This window comes from Bemisia tabaci, chromosome 6 (assembly GCF_918797505.1).
Source record: "Bemisia tabaci chromosome 6, PGI_BMITA_v3".
NCBI lineage: Eukaryota > Metazoa > Arthropoda > Insecta > Hemiptera > Aleyrodidae > Bemisia > Bemisia tabaci.
This window is the reverse complement of record NC_092798.1, coordinates 53,068,119-53,092,303: the sequence shown is the minus strand read 5'-3', so window position 1 is coordinate 53,092,303 and position 24,185 is coordinate 53,068,119. Positions and strand designations below refer to the sequence as shown.

The 24,185-nt window shown below is 39.8% G+C and overlaps 1 protein-coding gene across 3 annotated transcripts in view; it reads left to right on the top strand.

Annotated features, from left to right (window-relative positions):
• Nucleotides 1-12,387: 12,387 nt before the first annotated feature.
• The window catches only part of LOC109041996 (uncharacterized), a 70,947-nt gene continuing 59,149 nt past the window's right edge, over nucleotides 12,388-24,185 (top strand). Inside the window, exons 1-4 of one of the 3 annotated variants that reach the window (XM_019058526.2) lie at nucleotides 12,397-12,755; nucleotides 13,599-13,836; nucleotides 14,934-15,109; nucleotides 17,119-20,232. In XM_019058526.2, the coding sequence (XP_018914071.2) occupies nucleotides 13,662-13,836; nucleotides 14,934-15,109; nucleotides 17,119-17,523 (756 nt within the window). In that variant the 5' untranslated portion in view covers nucleotides 12,397-12,755; nucleotides 13,599-13,661 and the 3' untranslated portion in view covers nucleotides 17,524-20,232. Of the gene's footprint in view, nucleotides 12,756-13,598; nucleotides 13,837-14,933; nucleotides 15,110-17,118; nucleotides 20,233-24,185 lie in introns of those variants that run through there. The other 2 variants (XM_072301971.1, XM_072301972.1) reach the window with 2 other exon arrangements.

Sequence of the window (24,185 nt, the reverse complement as noted above, 5' to 3'; positions counted from 1 at the left end):
TATTTATGTATTTGTCTTTATCCCTCCTCCCATGTGTAGAACCAGGAAGGGGGAGCAGGGGGGGGGGAGCGTCTCCTCAGGAAATGTACTTGGTCTCCTCAAGAAAATGTAAGAGATTTTTCTAACTAAGTGCGTGATACATCTTTCACCCATGAAATGATATCTCGACCAATTTTAAGGTGAGACGACCCAGTTCCTCCACATTTTCTGAGGGAGGCCTCCCGGACCCCCCTTGGATCTAACAAAAATCCCCCAACCCCTCTACAGGAGCTATGATGAAGTTCCACAGATCCCCCTTGATGGTCGTCTTATAGTGCCCTCTCGGAGCCTCCCTATTGAGGTGGTGCCCGCCCCCCACCTACAAAAAGTCCTCAGTTGCGCCCATGCTTTTTCTGCGGACACATGCGGAAAATCAAGTGTGGCTTTTTTAAGCACGAGCACCATCTCAACTGAATTGCTCTTTTTGAAATTCGCGCGATCTGACTGGAAAATCACTTTTCGCACACTGATCTGTCCGACCCACTGATTAAAGAGGCTACGATCGATCTGACAAAATTTTCAGTGATATAGTTGAATTTGTTTTCATTATCTTCATCAGGACACGTACAATTCTACATTTTCTGCTTGATCGCTCGAAGAAAGTTTTCAAAGTCAGAATCTTACTTAACGATGGGACCATTTCGGAGACATGAGAAAGCAGTGGAAATGGTGACTCCTGCAGATGCGACTATTCGCGCTCAAAAGGTGACCGTGATGCCTATAGAGAAGTTTGAAGGCGCTCTCGCTGCCACGCATGATTCGACGATTTGTCTTCCGGAGCGGCTGCTGTAATTTCTTTCGATTTAATAGGAATTTACAGAGGGTTGCCTTCTCGTCATATTTTTGTTATAAAAACCATTCCACCATGACAACCATTTGCTCTACGTCGCGTGTGTAGTAAATGCTCGAAAAATACCACAAGAGAGGCCGTAATGAAAAATCCAAGCATATACTTCTCACAGAGGTTGGACTCACACGTTAGAAAATTTTGACAAAGTCTGATTTTTATCTTTCTTTAAAAGGTCGAGGTTAGACACCCCCCCCCCCCCCCCCCGGTATACTGATCTGCCAATTTAAATGTTGTTTTCATCCGTAGCTGTACAGCAGCAGTCATCACATTTTAATGCGTGTTTTAAGTCTATTCTGTGGGATGTGTCAATTTAATTTTCAGGAAAACCTTTGACATATTTGAAAGCGCTCGCATACGTACGTCCTGTATATTTTCGCAGAGTCTTGGATATTTTCATCCCTCCCTTTTAATTATTTGCGCAAAAGTATGTGTTTAAATGCGATATCCCCCGCAAATTCTCACGAATTTTCTTTTAACTGGTGATTTTACATAATCAAATACCATAACACTATAAATATTTGGAATTCAGGACCTCTCTGACGATTCCCTGCATGTGTTGCCCAGATTTTTTTTTTTTTTTTTTCAACATTGTTTTATATAGCCCATAGGCAATGTTTTCCTTTCGATCGAAAAATGCAAAAACCTGCTAACAATAATGGAACCTAGGCGACTAATCTGAAAAGGTCATAACATTCCCCCTTGCCATTTTCTTCGGCGAACCGATGGAGCGCGGAATTTTCCAACAATATCTTGGAGCCCACGGGGGATTTTTTCCATTTGATCGAAAAGAGTTCAAACCGCGCAGCATTCTTACTCTAGATGCGAGAGGATTGCCCACCTTAGCCATTTCCTGCGGGTGACCATAGACTGCCGATTTTTTGATGCATCGTAATCATGCCAACGTCGATTTAAAATATACGAAGGAGGGACTTTCGAATCCTCTCAAAAAAGTATGAAGCTTTTGCGAGTGCAATATATATACTTTTTTTTCGTATCTTACTATAATCTTTCGTTTTTAGCGGCTCTGGTGCTTGCACTAGAGCTGCTATTCCGGACGGTCCCAGCTGGGGAGTATCAATGCAGCATGTTACATTGTAGAGACCGCGCGTTGGTTGATGGGAATCGGCGCCATTTTCGGCTATGTTCCTTGTCATGACTTTATTTTATTGCATACTGTTTTATTGTTAGTCAATGCTATGTTGTGTATTGTATTTTTGGAATCATGGTGATACAGTCAACAATTCAAAACTTGTTTGTGCTTTTATCTCGTGATGGAAAAAATGTACTTTACGTTCAAAATTTGAAAATTTGAATTTTAAAGTTTTCGCGGTTAAGGAAGCTTTAACCACTGGGTTGGAGCTTCCTAGTCATTTACTCGATATCAGCTGATAGCAAACAAAGGTTACCAGGGAAACCGTAAACGTCTAACAACTATCGTGGCCATTGGGGCGATTATTGAAATGATATCGACTGTATGTCGCCGCTTACGACAGGACATAGCCCTATCTTAACTGTGTAATATATCGCAATTCGATATTGTTTTGATTTTTAAAAGGAGCAATTCATTCATACAGTTCCGATTAGTTTTGGCGAACGGGCCCTTAACCTACGGCACTCGGCTCATGGGAATTTTTTAACTCTAAATTTTTTAACCTAACTCTTCCATTCCGGGAACATATTTATTGAAAACGGCGACTTTTTCAACAGTCCTATTTTTATCTACAACATCTAAGTGGCCCTTCATAATCATTTAATTTTGGCCCCTGGCCAGAAAAAGGTTCGGAAATTGCAGTGATTTTGCCGAAAATGCTGAAGTAAGTAAATTTGGGCATTTTTTTTCCTTCTTCAAACTCTGTGGAGAAGCACTTCTCCTCCAGTACATCTATTTTTTTACTTATCTCTCGCAAGGTACATTTACAGAAGGTGTGTTCCAGTATTAACAGTTCAGATTCGTGGTTTTTTTATTATAACGCTTATTTCGGAAAGCAATTATTACATTGTTCAATTCTACTGACTTTCAACACTCGATTATACTCCCGGCAAATTCTGCAGCAGCGTTTCAAATGTTGACTCTAATGCTTCCAACAGCCATCCGATGTCTAAGGGTTTATCCCTAGATTTAGGGATTTTCCGGAATTTCCAGGGATTTAGGGATTTTTCAGGAAATCTAGGGATTTTTTTTTGATGAGGTAAAGTTACCAAAAATCAACTTTTTAACCTCAATTCTAGCTTCGACAATCGAAAACATTTTTTCATCTATATTTTGTAGGCCTTTTTGGCAACACTATTTTCCCCGCAAATAAGCCGGAAATTAAAACGATTGCGTCCTTCGATGTACTTGACATTCAACTGCATTCAACCTGTTAATAATAAGAAATCAACTAATATTCTTTCATTTTATTGGTCTGGATTAGCACTGCTTTCAGAGAGCGCCAAAATTCAAACGAGCCAATCAGATTTAAATATTGCAAATCGCTACATCGAATGACATCATGATTCTTCGTTAAAAATGGCGCTTTTTGCAAAATCTAGGGATTTTTTAAGTATATTTGAGCAAATCTGGGGATTTAGGGATTTTTAGCGAAATCTAGGCATTTTTTTTCTTCCCCGCTAGGGATTTAATATCGGAAGACTGGCTTCCAGTATCGTAGCGTTGATCGTCGCTGATGTCGAAATGGAACCTAATGCCGGACTTACTGTAACACCTCCATTCCTCAATTCCGGTGAGGAATACGTCTCTACCCTTAACTCAATATAAATATACAAATTGATAAGTGAGTGCTTTAGTCTCCTGAAAACAGAATTGCGAAACTTAAAATTGGAGAAAAATGATGAGTAAATGAAAAAATGGAACCAATTGATGGGATATGTCGCATGCCATTCTGACACAAAATATGGCGTCTATCGAATCACCTTAACTAAATAAAATAACCAAATTTTCAACTCTCAAACTATCAACTATCAACTATCAAATTTCAAACTATCAAAATTTCCAACAATGACAAAAATGATTGTAATATACCTATAATGTAATGAAATATACACGCTCTAATCATTTAATTTGTATTACCTTTATGTTATGTACCTACATGTTATACTATTTTTCTAATAAATTTTGCCAACATGCTTTTCAATTCAGTCTACAACATTTCATTCCGACGTGGCAATAATGATTTATAATGCCCCTAATCCATTAAAATGAATTACAATAGTAATGCCGCATTATAATGTCGTATTATACATCGCAACGATTCATGTCCTACTGATTATTGATTATTGTAAGATGAATTCTGTTTTCTCTGATTGTATGTTTCATACGTGCGAAGCAAGTACGGGTCACTAGAAACGTGGTTCGTACGGGTGGCTGATGAAATTGATCTTCGAATACCTTTTGATGAGCTAGGGAAATGGAACCATCTGCATCTCATGGACAATAAATAGTTGCCGTAATTAAGGTCATCCCGTGATTAAGGTGCCGTGATTTAAGTCATAAATTCTTCATCTAATTCTTGATTCATCTCCAAAATGTCTGCTAAAGCTTTCATGCGCTTCTCCTTGTATGCATGAATGAGCAAATTGGGTATCGAACAAGCGGACACTTTTTGAAAATTTAGATGATTCTGGACAATATCGTACAGAAGTCCACGAGCTGCAGATAGAACCATTACCTCTAGCTCATCAAAAGTTATTCGAAGATCATTCAACAACCTCTTTGACAAGTTGCAAAAACTTTTCGTTAACAATAGTGTCACACGGTACTAGGAATATTTACTATTTAACGAACCTTATATTTCCCTGACTTAGTCCTAAATTATAGAAGTATGCGTTACTTTTCCAGCAATCCAAAAAAACAATTATACAAAAAACCAATTCCTACACTTTCAGATATAAAAATGCAAATTTTTTGCAGCCTCGCTAAACGACTTATCAACCAGAGATTTTTTAGGAAGCGGACCTCCAAAGAGCTTTCAAAATTAAAAGTATACAACAAGTGATAATGCCATGTATTCGCCATATCAAAGCCCAATACACATTTATACACCGGCTACGTAAATCTGCTAAGTTACAAAACATGAATCGACAGTTGTCGGATTGTACATCAATGACAAAATGTGTCTAGGCCCTCATTCTTGACTACAACTACTGCCCCCAGAGCCGCTCTCCGACGCCAATGCGTTGGAGCTTCCTGCTTGTTTATTCTTGTAATCTGAAGAGAGTGCTCTTGTGAAAAGGTTGCTTAGTACAGTATGTTGTACAGTTGTAGTTGGATGGAGTGACTTTTGGGTCGAAAACTTGCGTCATATAATCAAATCAGGTGAGTGTTTGCGTGGTGTGAAACTGTGCGTGTACTTGGTACCTAGCTAATGACTCGATTTAATTTAAATTAATTTTTCTTATAAGATTCGTGAATAATCAACCGTGGCTTAAAAGTTTGATGAATCTATTTGACTAGTTTCGTCATATTGTAAGTATTACTTGCAGGATAAACTTCTGAAGCAGCATAAACATATTTTGAATCACGATCTTTGTATCTTATCACAAAACACTCTCGGAAATTCCTGAATTTGGGGACATTTATTTCACAATCCTCTCTTCTCTAGAAATGGATTAGAAGAAATTTTGGAACCTTTTGGATGTTCTTTTTCCATGACTAAGAAGGCCAGGGAGTTAATGGACCATTCGAATTGTATGAGACCTCTCCGTAATATACACGGAAAAAAATGACTGTGCGCGGATAACCATCTTGGTTTTGTTAATTAAAAGTTGGTGCCGTATACATGAAAAAATTGATAGAATAACCAACGGCATTGTATTGTCCACAACGTCTTTAGGGAAATCAATCATTTTCAATTAGTTGCTACTAGCTATTACAAATCTGTTCACCGAGACAAAATTGATGGTAAACTGCTCCATCAAGTTGACTCATTGCACCAAAGAGTGCGCTTGCGCTTCACCTATCTTGTTTTTGGTTAATGCTACTCGGTTAAGAGGGCTCATTGAACTACAGAATGCGTTAGTGCAAATTATAAACTTGTTGATTATGAAGGTCACCATCTCAGATAACTCAATTAAAGTATTTTGTTAGTAGTCTGTCCCGTCAATTTTTTACGCTTTACCAACATTGAGTCACCAAAGAAAGCAATCAGATATGGGCTGATTAGGGAAAGTATGTTGATAAATTTTCAAGAATTCATATTCAACCCACCTTGTGTGACTGATAAGCGTGTAATAATATGTTCGTGGAGCGTACTCCTTTTCCCGTCCCTGGCTCGGGCGACGGTAAAGTCGCCGCAAAACTATATGACTTCGAGCAATTAATTATTCTTGACTCTGCTCGGTTTTAATGATAATTAAAGGGCATTTATTACAACAATTCAGAAACTCGGACGATGTTAAATTTTTCACTGATATAAAAAAAAACGGATTAAAACGAACTAAAATATTCATCAAAACCAAAAATTATTTCATTCTAAAAGTAAAGTATACCTCATATCGTAATTTTTGAGGGGAAAAATAAAACTAACACTGATAGGAGGTAAAAATAGGGCCATTGATGGCGCGGAGCGCCTTCAGGGGGTTGGACCGCGTAGCGGTCAGGGGGCATAGCCCCCTAGTATTTGACTATTTGCCTAGGCATTTGACAAAATGCCTAATTTTACTATTTGCCTGCGACATATCGATTGCAGTGTTTGAAAATTTCTTTCCTCCCCCTCCCTCCCCTTGGCACCAAGTTTTACGAAAATCCGACGAGCAGGAACCGAGATAGCGTTTTAGGCCACGCCCGCCACCTTGGTTTTTCGAATTTTCGAAATTAGACTAAAAATTCGAATTTAATCGATGGAATGGGAGCCGATGTATCAATTTAGGCTACGTCCGCCGTCTTAAATTTTCAAATTCAGAAAATTCAACTTGAAACGCATCATACCCAAAATCTAAGCTCAGATTCGGCTTCCTCGTGAAAAATCGATGCTATTTCATGTATCATATGTTACCATAGCATAAAGAAAAGAGGGTAATCGTAGGCGTAAAGATTCTATCAAAGCCGGCCGGTATGCGGAAGTAGGCACAGAATCCAAACGTTTGAGCTACGCCGCCAGGCGCCAGGCGCCAAGCATTTGGTTCGTCCGTTTCCGAGAAAACAAACTTCTTCTTACTCATCAGCTGACCCACTCCGAATCACCCATGTTGCCACGTCGGACTGATATGTTAGAATCTACACGCCTACGTTAATCTCTTTCCTTCATGATATGGTGACATATGATACATGAAATTGCATCGATTTTTCACGAGGAAGCCGAATCTGAGCTTAGATTTCGGATATTATGCGTTTTAAGTCAAATTTTCTTTTATCTATTTTAAATCACTCAGGAAAATTTGCGGAAACTCATTAGAATAACAGTGTGTATTCTTTTAAAAACATTGATCAGAAATAAAACATTGACGGTATTTGAATCCATTAATCTCCGAGATAACTTGAACACGGTTGTTCTACGACTTTTTACGTATGTTGTTTTCTTCCGCATTGGTTGTCGGCAGCGTAGTGGCCAAAGGCCCCTGGTACTAATAATAGTTTTCAAAATCAATTTTTTTCTACATTCAAAATTCCAAGGAAATGGCAGAAATTTATCAATTGTTACTAATGTTTTAACAATGTTTCTTGTCAATTGTATGCTGTCGTTAAGCTAAACATCCCAGGTTTACCAGTAGGCTAGGCATGCACTATATTTAACACCATGTCAAGGCTTCAGTACTTTAGAGGGGTAATTTTTTTATTTTCTATTCTACATAATCTCACTTGTTCAAGTAAGTAGCCTGGGCTTATTTGTCCAATGCTAGAAGCACTTTAGCCAATCATAAAAATAATCCTAGTTTGAAAATTTTGAATTGATTCTCGACATGAAAAGAAAAAAAGAAAAAATAGATAAATAAAATGCAGTTATAAATAACAACGAAGAGATATTTAATGAAGTATAAAAATTAAAATGAAGTGACTGAATTAAAGTAAAAAAATAAAAAATTGCAAGAAATAAAATAAAGTAAGTAACGGTAAAATACAGGGAAGAAATAAAGAATAAATAATCAAAGAAAAATAATATTAAGTAAAGAAAAAACAATAAAGTAAAACATTAAAATTAAGTAAAGAAACAAAGGAAAAAAATTAAAATAAAGTAAATAAATAAAAAGAAATAATCAAAGAAAAATTATATTACGTAAAGAAAAAAAATAAAGTAAAAAATTTAAAATGAAGTAACGAAATAAAATAAAGTAAAAAACTGAAATAACGTTAAAAAATAAAATGAAATACAAAAATTAGAAAAATGAATGAACCAATCTAAGTATGTAGATTGAATATCCTGGTTTCCCGTTCAAATCGAAGCTATGTACAGGTTTTTCGGTCAAGATTCTCATCATACTGTATAGCTCAATCGTTAGGGTCTTCGGCTAGGGTATGATAGGTCCCAGGTTCAATTCCCGCGGTAGGCAAAAAAATTTGATAGGTCGGATACGACTACAGCACCTCACAATAAGTACTGTAGTCTCATTTTACTCGATTTCGAAATTTATTTACGCGATTAACCCTTTTCCACCATCCCCTAGCTGCGAACCCCGACATTGCACACCTTTGTATTCAATTTTTTTAGCTGTACGTTTCACAAGAAAATACTCCTCTTTATGGCTAAAAACACAAAATATTAGGTTCTCCTTGCTTTCATGATTGATACACTAAACATCCGGATGGGTCAGTTTACCATCTTTGAAGGTCTATCTCAGCAACGCTGTGCGGGACGTCTACGGAGGACGGCGCGCCCGCCCAGCAGTGTTGGTGCGAATTACCATCTTTGTTGTCAACGCCTACCTGATCGCGGTTTGAGGTTTCTAACCATCATACATTTGTGCTCGTAGCAAAATTGTTCTCAGGGGTCGAATCTGGGAATCCAAGATGGTAAATGTCACCTACTATCTGGCTATAAGCAACAAAGATTTTTTTCCGTGTATTCAAGCTGTCAGTGCACGAATAAGTAGAGACACAGAAAAAGATGCATGCAATAAAAAGGGTCCTTAAATGGTAAACACGTCTTAGACCTAGTTGTTTGCTTTAATTGAAATAAGCAATCAAAATTAAAAAGAGAAAAAATAGTCACAAAGGAAAGTGACCAAAGGATGAATAAAAATGAATTGTAAATACAACAACCACAGCTTCTTTATTTCATTGTATTTTTCATTCAGAGAAAAATCTTCCAGGAATCGGCTACCGAAAAGTGGAGTCCAAGAAGCTTAAAAAAATCCCTCTCTTGTTTTTCAGCTGAAATCAAAATGGCTCCTGAGCATTTGCGTTTTACCTTATTTTATTTTTGATCCTTGGCAATTCAGGTATAGCACAGAAGTTTGTTGCGACTATGTGTTGCATCGACAGCTGCTCTCAATTCATCCAACGAGTGAAATCAGAAGCTTACCCTGAGCTCCCTTCTCTTCAGTTCTGCATCCAGTTTATTGATGAATCTTTGGTCGAGGAGGCTGTAGCGTTCATGATCGAACAATTTCTGCCAAATGACAACATGGACAAAGCCATTGGCAAGTTAAAAGGGTTCTTTTTGTTTGCAACAAATAACGAGCGTCCAGAAAATAGTATATTGTTGGCAAAGCTTTTTAATTTATGAGCTTTTTTAGGTATTAAAGTTGACAGAGAGCCGAGTCTGACGGATGAAATGAAAAGGTAAAAAAGCTGTAAGATGGTGTTAAGACACTTACACAGCCTCGGAAATAGGCACTCGGAAAGTCGGAGTGGAAAAGTGTACCCTAATAGATATGGTGTGAATAAAAGCACTACTTACGTATGTCTGATTTCCAATTTAATGTAAAATATATTGAATGTCGAAATTAAAGCAATAAGTGCATGAGAGATCAGCGCACTAAAATTAGTTAATCAAAAATTCTTGCCCTTAGGAAAAAAGCTTTGGACAAAGTGGCTAAGGCAGAATAAATAATATATTTTTAGGCAAATAACTGTAGCGTTGACTCTTAATTTTTAATGCAATTCGAGGGACTTATTGATTCCTTGGCAAGCGGAAAATTCGAATCAGCAAACACAAGAATCACTCACCTTTCATGTGAGACTAAAAATTGGAAATTATGAATGCATCCACCGTGTTCGACGTAAAATTTTGACAATAATACCTATGTTGTGATGCATGGTGGCAATCATTTTCAATGGGTCCATTAAAGGAATCACGAAAGAACATCAATTAAATCAAATCAGGGTATAATATTCTGCGGAGGTGAGGTGGGGTCTAATCAGGATAACAAGCCCGTCAAATAAAATTCAACAAAAAATCAGGTTCCTCCGAAAAGAGGGGTATCGATAAAGAACATTTTTGGGTCATACCTATAGCTGAGTTGCCTCAACTTCACGATTTTTTTTCAACGAAGGTCTATATTTTACGAAATGCATCATGATTTGGTCCTCTTCGGTCTTTTTTCAGGTTTAATACTGCCCTCAACATCGGTGTGAAGACCAGGACCGGATTTAGGGCCCATGCCGCCCATGACATGGGCCGCGGCCCATGACGGCAAATTTTGCAATTTTTTTTAAATGTAGGTTTATAAAAGAATCGGACTCAGAAAAAAAATTACAAACGAGAAGGCGACAAAATCTCTCATTTCCTGAGAGTATAGTACTTTCTAATTTTGTCGTCTTTCGGTGATTCAAGAGACAGCACCTTTAATTAGTCGAGTTAAGAGAGAAACCGAACTTGGAATTTGGCCTGGAACGGCGCGGCTCAGAGAGCAATGATGACGAGGACTTGAGATGAAAAAGAGAAGTCCTCGGCGCGGCGGTCGGCATGAAACACCTATTAGCGCCTACAAGACTGCATGAATACTTTACGCCTTACGCATTGAGTCAAACACAGTGTGGTCAGCAACAGTCGGCGTGAAACGCACAGCGCCTACAAGACTGCATGAAAACTTCACGCGTTGCGTCAAACATAGTGCGTCCAGCAGCGGTCGGCGTGAAAAGCATAGTGCCTCCAAGACCGTAGGGATACTTCACGCATTGCGCCAAACACAGTGCGGTCAACGCAACGCGACGCGGCAGCGGAAGTTAAAATTATTAAACCACATTTATATTTGTTCTTTCATAATTTTTTCGTTCATTTCTTGGAAATGGAAGGTCTTGTCCACACAGAGATGGGTTTACGAAACTTAACTCCCGCTCAAAGTTCCGTGAACTTTTGCTAGTGGTGTTGACAGGGCTTTCGCAAAAAAAATTGTCCAACACGAGTGAACGCGTCTTATGCACCCTTTCCCTTCGGGCACGCTCACTTGATAGTATTTACTGATGTTTCAAAACGAATGAGAGGGGGGCGGCAAAATACAGGCGGCCCATGGTCGGCAAGTAGGTAAATCCGGCCCTGGTGAAGACCGATTTTAGCAAAAAATGCGGATGTTTCAGCGGTCTTCCGCAGACCCACAAGCCCCGCATTTTCCGCCAAAATCGGCCTTTAGACCCATTTTTAGGCCAGTGTAAGATCCAAAAAAAGAGACTGAAAATGATCAAATCATGATGCATTCCGTGAAATATAAACCTTTAATGAGCACAAAAGTTGTTGAGTCGGTGAAACTCAGGGTGGATCCGGAAACAGCCCTTATCGATATGCCTCTTTTTACAAATTTTTGGATGCTGAAATCTCAAAGCTACATAGCTTTTGAAACCCTCACTTGGCTCGCAATATAAAAGTTAGTTATTACCCATACATCCTCGGAGAGGAAGAGGATTGAGTTGGCAAATCTTGTCTTGAATAATTTTTAATCACCTTCACGCGTAGGTCTTGAATTTAGTGCGGGGTAACGAAATGAAGGTACTTTGGTTCTTCACACATTTTCGCAGTTTATTCACCATCGATGTGCATACTATCTGGGTCCCCAACCAGAACAAAATGTCCGCCTGCTCTCATGACTGTGCCCCTCCTCGTCTATAATAATAGGGCAATTTAAAGCGTAAAACCCATGACCATCACAGCTCTGGACCAAGAGAGAGCTTTATAGCTGTCCAGCAATTGATGCCGATATCTGGATACTTCAGATTATTGGCGAGACATTTCGGCTCGCTCAAGATGTCTTGTAAAATACGGGGAGACAAATATGCAACTATCTTGAGAGAGGTCCCATTTCTGTTATAAGTGTTTGTGTTATATCATATTCAAGAGTCAAGATGGTATCCGACAGCTTATGCTTTTTATATCATGCATCATGAACGAGCATGCACAGTTTTCGATTTTTGCCAACAATATCTATAAAAAATGTTTTATACGTTCCATAAAATAATGATTGTGTTGGTAGATGTGAGGATGAATAGTTTGGATCCTATCACAGCAATAACATAAACAGACTTCTGTTATCTTGACATGGCCAAGAACCAACAGAGTTTGATTCAATCTCAGAGGCATGTTAGTTTGTGAATGCTTGTTTCGAGATCTCGAGACTCAAGCTCGGTAAACTTTGTTGTGAGTATTGTGAGTGAATATTGGCGTATCCGCCGCGACACTTGACTGACAACGCAACTCCTATGTACTTATTTCGAATTTTATCTCCTATTATTCATACCCGTCTCTAATCTGTCCACCGGCTCTCCTAAAATGACGAAGTTGAAATCCAAATCAATCGAGTCTCATAGTTCTTGGCCTTATGTCTCAGTTTATATTTTGTTAATGACACCAGTGAAAAAACAAAAGAAGAAATTTACTGATTGAGATGTCGTTATAGAGAATCAAAGCCTTCACGTGAAGTTTATTAGAATCTTGGAATTCGGGATTGGAAAGTCAGTGTGATGTTGTCACTTTAACTTACGACAAGAGCGCTGGCTCAGGTAAGATTTTCCTTTCTTATAATATGTATTTTAAACATGGATGTGTTTGAAAATGAGCCAATGACGCTTCTATCCGTATCTCGGCATTTGCTTTGAATGTCATTAACAGTTAAAAGTTTTCAGATTCTAGAAGTCGTACTGAATTGAAAATGTTAAAATATGAATGTTAAACTCATGAATTTTTAGAGCACCCATTTCCTCCTCAAACATATCGATTTTTGAAAGACAAAGCACTAGCACCTCTGTTCTGATTTATATGAATAGAAACCAAAAATATATTGACTCGTTTCTGTCAATTTGAGTGAATATTGATAGTGTATCAATTAATTGACTCTTAAAGTACTCTGTAGTAAAATAAGTTTACTTAGCTCAAAATTTTTTTCGTGTATCAAAAAAATGTGCGACTCTGAGGAAGAATTAAAAATACTTTCTTTGTTAGTATAGATTCGATAATCGTGTTTTAGGTTTCTTTTCACTCTTAAAGTTAATTCATTCGATGGTGAGAACAGAAAATGTAAATTCTTCCTGTAACCACTTACGTTAGCTGTTGCTTAGTGCTATGTTGAAATGGCTAGCATATAGGTGGCTGTTCAGGGTCGGGGGCATTCTTGTCTTGATACTTGACTTTTTTCAATTCCGAAATTGGCGTGAGTTCTAAGCGAGAAAGAGAATAGGTGAACGGAGGAATTTGTCAGTTATATCATTAAAAGACCAGACATTGTTTAAATATCTCATGGAAATTTTTTTATTTTACTTGATTTGTGAGAAAGAATGACGCATAATTTAATGTTTCACTTCAAACCACTAAAAGTCACTTCAGGATGAATTTTTGCCTCTTTTCAGATGTAAAGCTAACCCTGACGCTCTGTTGCAATCCGATCATCTGTGGTGAAAGACTTCAAGACCATGTGCTCTAGAGATAGGAGCTGTCTTGTGATCAAGCGCGTGAAACAAGAAGCCTCTGTCAGCCGTCCTTCTCTTCAGTACCGCATTCAGTATGTCGACGAATCTATGATCGAAGAGGCAGCAGCGTTTATGATTGAACATCTTTTGCCAAATGACAACCTTGACAGATCCTTAGGTAAGTTGCAAGGTTCAGTGGTAGTTCTTAAACAACGAATTTTCAACCTCAGAAACTAAATGAACGAAACAGCAAGTTTGCTAACATTTTTCTTAATTTGGTTGTTATTTGTATAATTTGAAAACCTCCTTTGAGTCAATTCAAAGGAGGAAAAAACTTGAGAAAGAAAATGAAAAATCCTATATAGAGATGGACCAGGGGATAGAGGTGTGACAACTGTTGCTGATACTGTTCACCGTTGATACCTTAGGATTACAAGAAAAATGGAGGATTTATTCCATAAAATTTGTTGCGCATACAGTTCAAGTCCATTTTGTGACTTTTTTTTTGCACTAATGCTGCCTTCGATAACACGGTAACAGTGTAGCCTCCTCACGAAGGGGTAGTGTACCCTTCTAGGGCACTGCACTGAGGGAAAAGTGTGATTATAATTACCCCATTCGTAGTGTCTCTTATGAACTCTCCATTAATAGTGGCCATGACCAATATCAGTCGTATTTTTATTGTTTTAACATAGATACTAATACCACCTGCATTATGGCTACTACCAATTGAGAATTCATACAGGGCACCACTAATATTACAAGCTTAATTGAAAGTTTTTCTCATTGAGCAATCCATTCCACGCCAAATTCCATTCCATTCCAATTGAGCATTCCACGTCGCTATGGATATAAGTGAGGCCCAAATGCCTTCAATATCTTGCTTATGCAATGCGGCCATCCGTCGGGTAGAAAATAGTCGCATCCAGGCGCCGTAATCGATGTTTTCATTGCCGTCTCCGAACCATAGAGTACATAGAGTCGTAATGCAAGTGGGAGAGCTGGCGCCACTTTTACGCATTTTCTAGGTTCCGAATTCCGAGATTCCTGTGCGGCGCCGGGTCCCATTTTCGAAACATAATCGACTGTTTGCGATACACGGGGACCGCCATTCCTACACCGCCATTTTGGATCGAATATGTATCGAAAAAGTGACCCCGCACACCGGGCTCGGAACTCGTCGAGCAGAACATGGCGCCAGCTCTCCCACTTACATTACGACTCTGTGTACTCAATGCTCTGAACTAACAACGTTGCGCTTGACTATTTTTCCAGGAACCATTGACGATGACGAAGCAATTGACGAAGCCTATTCGGATTGGAAAATGCTCCTCTCCAAAGGTACATCTTTGGCAGCAATATTAGAAGATGACGAAGGGCGAAGAGATCGCATGATTTCTTGCAACGTTCTGGAAATCCAGAAAAAAGAGCAGCCTCCACCTCCAGCAGAGGTAGGTTAATTTCTACGATTCTTGAATGAGTTTTCAAAGCTGGAGTGCCTTTAGAGGGATAGGGTGGGGGATAGGATGGACACTGGGCGCCATGGAAGTTCCCATTAGGGCCCAAACAAGGCGGCAGCTTTGAATTGGAAGGATTTTTTTGAGCACATCGCATCGTTTAAGTCAAAAATCTCGGTTGATTTTTAATTTTTAGCAAAAAAATGACGATAGCCCCTGCGCATGAGCCTACAGAATCATTATAAACCCAAAAATTGGCAAAATTTAAAGAAATGAAATCAGAATAGTGTTCGGAAAAAACCTCGCATTCGAATCGGCTATCGATTTCCTTATCGAATGGGTGGTTTTTTTCCTAACACTTTTCTGCTTTCATTTCTCTGAAACGGGACTTTCCGCGAAAGTAAGTTCCGTAAACTGATCTCTGTGTAGACAAGGCCTTCCATCTATAAGAAATAATCGAAAAAATTATGAAAGAACGAACATAAATGTGGTTTAATAATCTTAACTTCCGCCGCCGCCGCGCCGTGTCGCGCTGACCGCATTGTGCTTGGCGCAATGCGTGAAGTATTCATGCAGTTATGTAGGCGCTAATATAAGTTACATGCTGACCGCCGCGCCGAGGGCTTCTCCTTTTCATCTCAAGTCCTTTGTCATCATTGCTCTCTGCACCGCGCCGTTCCAGGCCAAATTGCGTGTTTGATTTTTCTCTTAACTCGATTAATTAAAGGTGCTGTCTCTTGTATCACCAAAAGACGACAAAATTAGAAACTTTATTAGGCATGCAATACATTGCAGATACCCATGTAATTTTAGCTGCTGAATCCGAAAATAACCTTCGCTTTTCTCCATCATGCACGGATTTTCCGGAAAATGGATTTTTCTCCAGAAAAGCTCAATTTTTAAAGAAAATCCAGATTTTTCTGGGGAAAGTTGACCTGACCCAGCCTAACGGAGGTCTTTTTTGGACTCAGCGCTAAAAAGTACCCTGGAACAATTAAATTTCAACCCGTGTTGGCCAATGTTACTTTCGATTTCCGGTCACTATCAAAATAGTGTTGTTTCTAAAGAGTGTATTTATATCGGAACGTTATAAGGGAGGGGGGTTGGGGGGATGAAGGGCTTTAGGTGGAGGATGGGGTGCATTTTAGGATATGTTTTGCCTATTCACGAATAAATTTATCAATCAGAACTCTCTTTGAGACATGAGAAAATTTGCCAAAATTGATGAAAAAATGCAAAAATTAGCCAAATTTTGCAATTTTGAGGGTCCGTCGGGTCCTCTGAATGTTGAGCAAATGCAAAATCGTTCTACAACGTTTGTTTTCACATAATTAGGAACATTTTGGCGGGTTCCCTCGTCAATTTTGAAATTTATCATTTTAATTTATTGTATAAGCCGCACCCTATTCCCTCATCCTCCTCTGTTTTTTCTTCCTCCTCATCCACGTCTCCCTCTTCTACTTTCCTCTACTCCCTCCTTTCCCTCTATTCCTTCCAAGTTTCTAGACGGTCATCTCTCGATTTCTGATTTTTTCTCATCCGGCATGTCTGAAAACCCCTACGATCTGAGTCTGTGAGACTAATAGACCAAGAGACACAACCAGTGGGCCGATTTTTGAACTCGACAGACAAAGCTATAGAAGAAAAAGACAAAAGGGATAAGGAGCGATCTTATTGGTTGAAAAGGGTTGTTCCTATAGACGAAGGGAGAAAATGATGGACTAGCTATAGGGACACTCGTGGGTTGCCGTTAGTTAGTCGATTACGTACCCCCTTTGTCGATTGCGACCAACCGCTTCTTCATAGGATCTTTTCAAGTGCGTTTTGTCTTCTCTTCAGGCTATAGCTGGGTCAATCTATAGCTTTGCCTATGAATTTCAATAATCGGGCCGGAGGTGTTGCTCTCTTTGGAGAATTGCCTGTATATGAGTGCCGGCTGGATTTGATCATTCTCTTTTTCTTTTTTTTGGAAAAGTAAGCTTAGAGTTGTATTTTTTGCCCAGCGTCAACGTCGTCGCTCGGTGAAGCAGCAGCAGTGCTTGCAAACACACTCGGAGGTGCAAGCGAGAGCCCGGGCGGACATCTTCACTCTGTACTCGTGCGAGCTCCTTCGTGCGGGGCCTCGGGCTGGCGGTCGCCTCGGGCTACCAGCGCCGCGGGGTCGGCCACGAGATGCTCCGGGCGCGCGCCCACGTCTGCCGCCTCCACGACGCCCCCGTCTCCGCGGCCGTCTTCACCGGCGAGGCCTCCCAGCGGCTCGCCGAGCGCTCCGGCTACGAGACCGTCGCCGAGCTCAACCTCACCACCTACCGCATCGACGGCCAGATCGTCTACGCCCGCCCCGAGTGGGCCCTTATCAAGTGGATGGCCAAGCGCTACTTCTAGAGATCCGCCCATTCAGCCCATAGAGTACGATAGAGTCGCTTTCCACCGGAACGCTCACCTCCCGTGCTAAACAAAAACGCCGTATGAATCTTCAGGCCTTGCCAAATTTCCCCAGATAAAACACGAATTTTCGAGAAAACTTATCATTATTTTTCTTCCAATTTTTCACATTATTTTGTTCGCAATTTCACCTAAGGTTCCTGAAAATTTTAGGGAAAAATATTCATAAATCTCCTTAAAAATTCACCTTTTATCGAAGGAAATTTGGCAACTCTCGAATGTTTATACGGCGTTCTTCCTTAGCACGGCAGTGCTCAAGTCAATCCTTCAACGGTGCATTCCTGGCTTCCTGTTTCCTCAAAGAGTCAACCAAGTGGGAAGAAAACGACATTTTTTAACGTGGCGGCTTATGCGAGAATATCAGCGGGGGGTTTCCGAGATTTATTGATTTAAATTGGACGTATTTAAGCTAAAAGGAATTATATCCATTCTGACTTGAACCCTGCCATGCATGCATTTTCATAGATCTCGTGCAGGGCTCATGTCAGAATGGGTATAGTTCCTCTTGATTTTTTTTCTTTTTTTTTTCTTTATTGATTATATAGAGGACTACAAGGTATTAACTCTATTTTTTATAACTACAAACTATGAACTAATTACAATATTTTAATGGGTAGGCTGGTGTGCCATTGGCCACCGGCCCTAACTATTTTACAAACTGTACGGGGACTATACACTAGGATTAAGATAATTGATCTAGGATTGATTTGCTTAAGATATTGGATTAAGATTTGGATCTTAATTATTATGCCCCCCTGCCCCGCTATAAAACAATGAGAAGATGGATTAGATATGGGTGCACTAGTGCACAAGTGACAGTCAAACATCTTTTGATTTAAATCCGTCCAATTGATTATTATTTTCCCGAATTTTGACAAATAATGTTGACCTAAGTCATAACTAATTAAAAATGTACGAAGCTCCCGGATTTTTAAAAGTAATTTTATACTTGTGTTTTCTTAGCAAAATTCGGAGCTGGGACTCCGCGCATACGACAGCGCTTAGTCACCGCACTGGAAAAAACAGCCTCAAAAAGTGACTTCATCGGCGCTCCAATATTTAGCGACTCTATCGTACTCTATTTGTCAGCCCTAATTGCCACTGGCAGATCAGACAAGCTGATAACATTGTTCCCTCTCCATTTAACCTTATGGAAATGAATCAATCTTTGAAAGAGCCGGTGCTCCGATAAAAATCGATTATTCAAAATATCGATTGCCGTAGTGCGAAATTATCTATCACCGTTGCAATGTTTCAAAATTTCCGATTTTGCTTGAAATTTTATTTTTTTTAAATTATTTTTTTAAACCAGTTTTATAGCTTGAAATTTATATACACCACTCTGCCAACAAAGAGGAAAAAGCACTAAACCCGCTGACTAGTTTTCCAAAGTAGACAAAAGTATAACAGGAAGTCCTTCAACGTTGCAAACGGAGATACGTGGTTTTACACTTTGACCATTGATATGATGAAATGGAGAAGTACTAATGTTGTGAATCTGCTGGATCCGCCTCTGTTCGTTACTCTAACGTTCCTTTAAAGGAAAAGTTTAGACTAGAGACAAAGCGAGGTCCCCTACTAACTTCTCAGTGACAAGTGGGAATGTTTGCTCTAGAGATTTCGATATTGCCTTATGGAAAAGAATGTTGTCTCATAGGAATGTATCTCGGCTGCGCTGTTTCAATAGGTATTTCTAGAAATATTACTTTTCCCTGGAGGAACTGTCACATTAATTTGTCCAAACAGTTTAGGGACTTTTCTCTTCAATGAAATAAAATATACGGAAAATGTCCGGCAAATTTATTGATGGGACAGCTCTCCTTAAAAAAAAAAAAAAAAAAAAAAAAAAAAAAAAAAAAAAAATGAAATTTTAGAGCAAAATACCGAGATACTGCAATCAAGATAAGCACTTCCGTGCGGTAGACGACGAATTATTATAAGATAACAATAGTCATCACCCTTGTGTAGTCTATTAACCTATACTTACTAAAATGGCTGATGAAAATTATGAGGTGACGTGATGTACCAAACGGGTTGATTTGTTATTTTGCCAACAATGAAAGCGGATCCTTAAAATAAGCCCGGAACGGGTGGGCATGCGACCTTCATTCCTCCTCATTTCAAGCGCAACCTAGCCGATACAACTATTCGTGGTCTAGCGTTGAGTGTGATGCAGCACGGCCATTTGAAGGGGAACTTAGTTCCGCAGCGGCCTGCAGTGCTGCTTCGCACCGGCATGCAAGTGTGATGTAGAATGTTCGTTTGCTTCCACCGTTTTGGATCTTTGATTCTCATTGTAAACTTCATTTTCGGAAATACCATGCTGCCTGAATATAAAGTTAGAAGTCTTTAGCCGTCCAATGGATATCCATCTGCTCTTAAAAGCTTTCACTTCAAGTAAATGAAACTTTCTTTCTGATCTTGAGCGTTCACCACGTTCGTAGTGTACGCTCTTTCCCGTCGTTTTGCATCGGGTATGTTACTAATGTATCCATTAGTAAAGGCCCGCACTGCTCCATGGGAATCGGCGCCATTTTTCGTGGCGGGAAGCAATGCCTAGTTTCTCAATTTTTTTTATGTATCATTTCTACCTTTTTCTCCTATTTTGTTCACTTTATGTAATGCCTGTAGGCTTGTCTTTGAGAAATTAATATTTTTACGTTTTAAAACTCTGCAACGTACTTTTATTTAATGTCTCTTTCAAGGATCATTCAAATTTTTAGTCGTCGGAGATCTAAAAAAATTGTTGGGTACAAAGTACCCCTTCACTAATGACCCCTATATATTACTCTATGAAGACAAGTCATTTCTTATATAGGTGTATATTTCCTAGGTTACGCTTCTCGTTTAGTTCAACAGCGTCTTGCAGCGCTCTCTTCCGTCTGCGCAAAACCACTTTTACATATTGACGAGGCGTTGCATTGCATTCCTTGTATTCCTAATTGTATCTTAGTTTTTTATTTGCAACCGTTCTCGTTTTGCATCTCTAACATACATTTTTGCTTTGTACATGTGGTACTTTGAGTCAATGTAATGCCCAAAAACTTGCATTTTACTCAACTAGAGCGAGCTACTTATTCAAAGATCAGCAATATTTCTGGGGAATAAATTGATAGCACATATCACAATTGAGTATGATGATTGGGAGGCCCACTGATGACGCTTGCCATTGCACATATAAAAGAATTTTGTAAAATGCTATGCACAGACAACGGTTATTTTATTTTTATGAATTTATTTATTGCAGTAAATACAACTTGCCCCAAAGCAGGAATTTTTTTTTTTTTTGTTTTTTAGGTTAAAATTGAATAGCAAATAATAACAATGAATTCGAGAACGATTTATGCATATTACACGAGTCCCGACTGCTTCAGGTGAACTGATTTCAAGAAGACCTCACACTCATCAGCCAATACATTGGTGGCTCAATTACACTTGATGTTTTGAAGAGATTTAAACAGCCGAGGGCATAGCAACATCTGAAATCTTCACAGAAAAATGGGAAAGAAGAAAAGAAAAGGCTCTCCCTATCAAATTATTTTAGAGTTAAGACAAATTAGACGTGGTCGAAAAATTGCAGAATTAGTGACGACTGAAACGCCTTCAAATTAAGATGTTAGCAACTTTACATACACAAAATCTCCGTCCAGATTTACAGATATTTGAAGGCGTTTTAACATCCTAATTCTTCCTCCGTGAGCTATGGCTGCATGTGAGGAATCATATTGATTAATTTTCTCACACATGCAGTTCAGTATTGGAAGCATTCTGACAAACGCACTGACGTAAATTTAATCGAAATGATTACCATCCATGGTCTAGATACAAGAAATTAAGGTGAATGGAATAATTTTCGTATTTTTGAGCTAATTTAAACTCTTGAACTACTCGAACACTTTTCTCGGGACCTATTATATATTCTTCTCTTTATTTTGAAGAAGGTGGCTTGCAATGCCCAGATAATGGGCTCAAACACTCAACGCTCTGAAGATGAGAGCTCTACCTTTCGAAATAAACATCGGCAAATAATACAACAAAACTTTTTTCGGTCAGGAGGTAACAACAAATCATTTACAATACATTAAACTAAGATAAGTTAAAATTATGTTAAGGATAGGGTATGGTTTGTTAAGGAACTACTTCTTTCTTGTTGGGATTTTTTTTAAAAAAGAAAGCATAGTGAATAAACTCATAATCCCTCAAGGTGACCAGGACCTCAAAATACAAAATATCAAAACCTCCAGACTCAAATTTGTGATAACAGACGAAAGGTGAGGTTATCGGGAATTCTAAAATTGTGAATGTGTAAATTGTAAGAGCAACACGCGTTATTAAACCACATAATTTTCTTCAAAAAACATCAATGTAGTCATCAGGAGGCTTCTTGTACCAAGTCGCTTGGGTTTTTAAACGGATGAATACGATTCTCAAAATCCATTGCTCTTAAATGAAGGTCGGAGTCGGACGTTAGAACGCCTGCAACTATTTATATACGTGACCAGCAGTTGTGTGTCAATGACGTTGCTTGCGCTTGTATTTGAAGGCGTTTTAAGCTGCCAGCAAGTCCACGATGTTCACTACCTGGGTCCTCGGTTTCACAAAAAAGAATCTTTTCTGCTCTTTTATTCTTCTCTCTCGAATCGATGCAGTGATAGGTTTCCGAGTCCCACGCTTAGAGTCACTGCTAGACACAGAGCGAAGTCGAGCTGTCTGTGTTTGCGCATGAGCCTGAAACTTGAAAACTTAAAGTCTGGAGTCTCGTATAAAATGCAAATTCCATTGTCAGTGAAGTCTTTTATTCAGATTGCAAAACAATCCAACAAAAATAATTTAAACGATTGTATTTATGCTTAAAAAACTATGCTGCATTCAAACCATATGCACATAGTTTTTTTCAGCATAAAAATGTCCAAATAAGTTAACGCCCAGAGTCGCCTAGTTTCGAGCGGTGACCAAAGACCAAAAATTTGAGCAATGATTAGTGTAGCGATTTCAATCTAATTCGCAAAAATTGGCCTCACAAAGTGCTCGCCGACATTTATCAGTCATCATCAAGCGAATTACATTTAATTTTCTGGTCAACAAGCTGATCATCAGTGGCGTGGCGTGCTTTGTGATGTATCGATTGATCTGCCAGTTAAACCTATGTAAAATGATCGATAAACAGGATGTTTGCAACGAACACCGTAATAATCGATTCCTTACCACAGCTTCAATCGGGGAAATATCGATAATCGATTATTCACGCCACGCCACTGTTGCTCATAGATCATCATCAGGAAAAATGTAGCTTCGGCCTTCGACTTGAACATTACCTTACCCGATTACATTGCCTAGATTATTAATGTAGGCTCTCTAAAATATATTGCCTCTGTTTGGAACCAATCAATGTTCTTTTTCCGTCGGATACAGCCTTAAAATGAATTGATGCCAACCTAACATGCCCAAAATATCTAAAAATGTGTGCTTTGCGGAAAACTCCACGAAAAGACCTAAACGCCGACCTAAAGAAAAACGCCGTATGAACATTCGAATCTCGCAAAATTTCCTCCCACAAAATATGTATTTTTGAAGAAAGTCATGAATATTTTTCCTTGGGATTTTCAGACTTCCTAGATCAAATTACGAACGATATCCTCTGAAAAATTGGAAGAGAAATATTCCCAAATTGTCCTGAAAATTCGTTATTTGTCGAAGGAAATTTGGCAATGCCTGATGGCTCGTACGGCGTTCTTCCTTAGCACGGCAGAATGAGGGGGAGTGTATGTAATGTTTTGTTAATTTCATTTCCCCATGTTTTGTTTTCTGGTTGGAAAGGGGGTCAAAACTACCCCCCGAAATTTTGTTTCCTACGTTGAACATGAGTCAATAATCTCTCTTGTGTTCGTTTTTACCTCGTCGATTATGAAGGGATGATTCCCGGAGAGGGGGGAGGAATACCGAGAGAAGGGCGCACTGTCAGTCGAACGGTGAAGAGCGCGCAGCAGGGACGGGGGAAGGGGGAGGGGGATGCGCTATCAGCGGAGTTGGGCATGTGAAGCGATGTAAATTGGCGGATGTCTGAGGCCGGGGTCGGGGTCGCGGTGGGGGTGGGGGAGGAGGGAGGCGGGCGCCGCGGTGCAAAAATCACGACGCGCGGGTCGCGGTTGTGGCGTCGCGGGCGTCCCGGGAGCCGCGAGAGGGACAGGACAGGACCCGGGACCCAGGATCGGGGACCCGGGACCGGGTGCAAACGAAGGCTCCGTGGCGTCCGGCGCGTCCGGGCCGCGGGACCACACATGCGCCTGAGAACAACTCCGCGGACTCACTCACTAAATCGCCAACCCGCGCCAACCCGCGCCGACCCGTCATTCCCGCCATTCACGCCGCTCGATGCCAGATCGCCCGTTCCTGGACCCGCGGCTGCGGGGCATTGGCGCATTTGTGCCGAGCTCAGGAAAACTTCTCAGCTCAGCAAAGCGTCTGGGAAAACTCAAAAGAGGGATGAGGGCATGGTGTCCAGGACCAAGGATATAAGAAGGAGATACCAAAATTCACAACAATTTAAGGGAATCTGTTTCAGAAATCCAGGATCTCTTCCGTAGGCAGATCCGGACACTTCGAAGGGGGGGGGGGGTGTCCACGG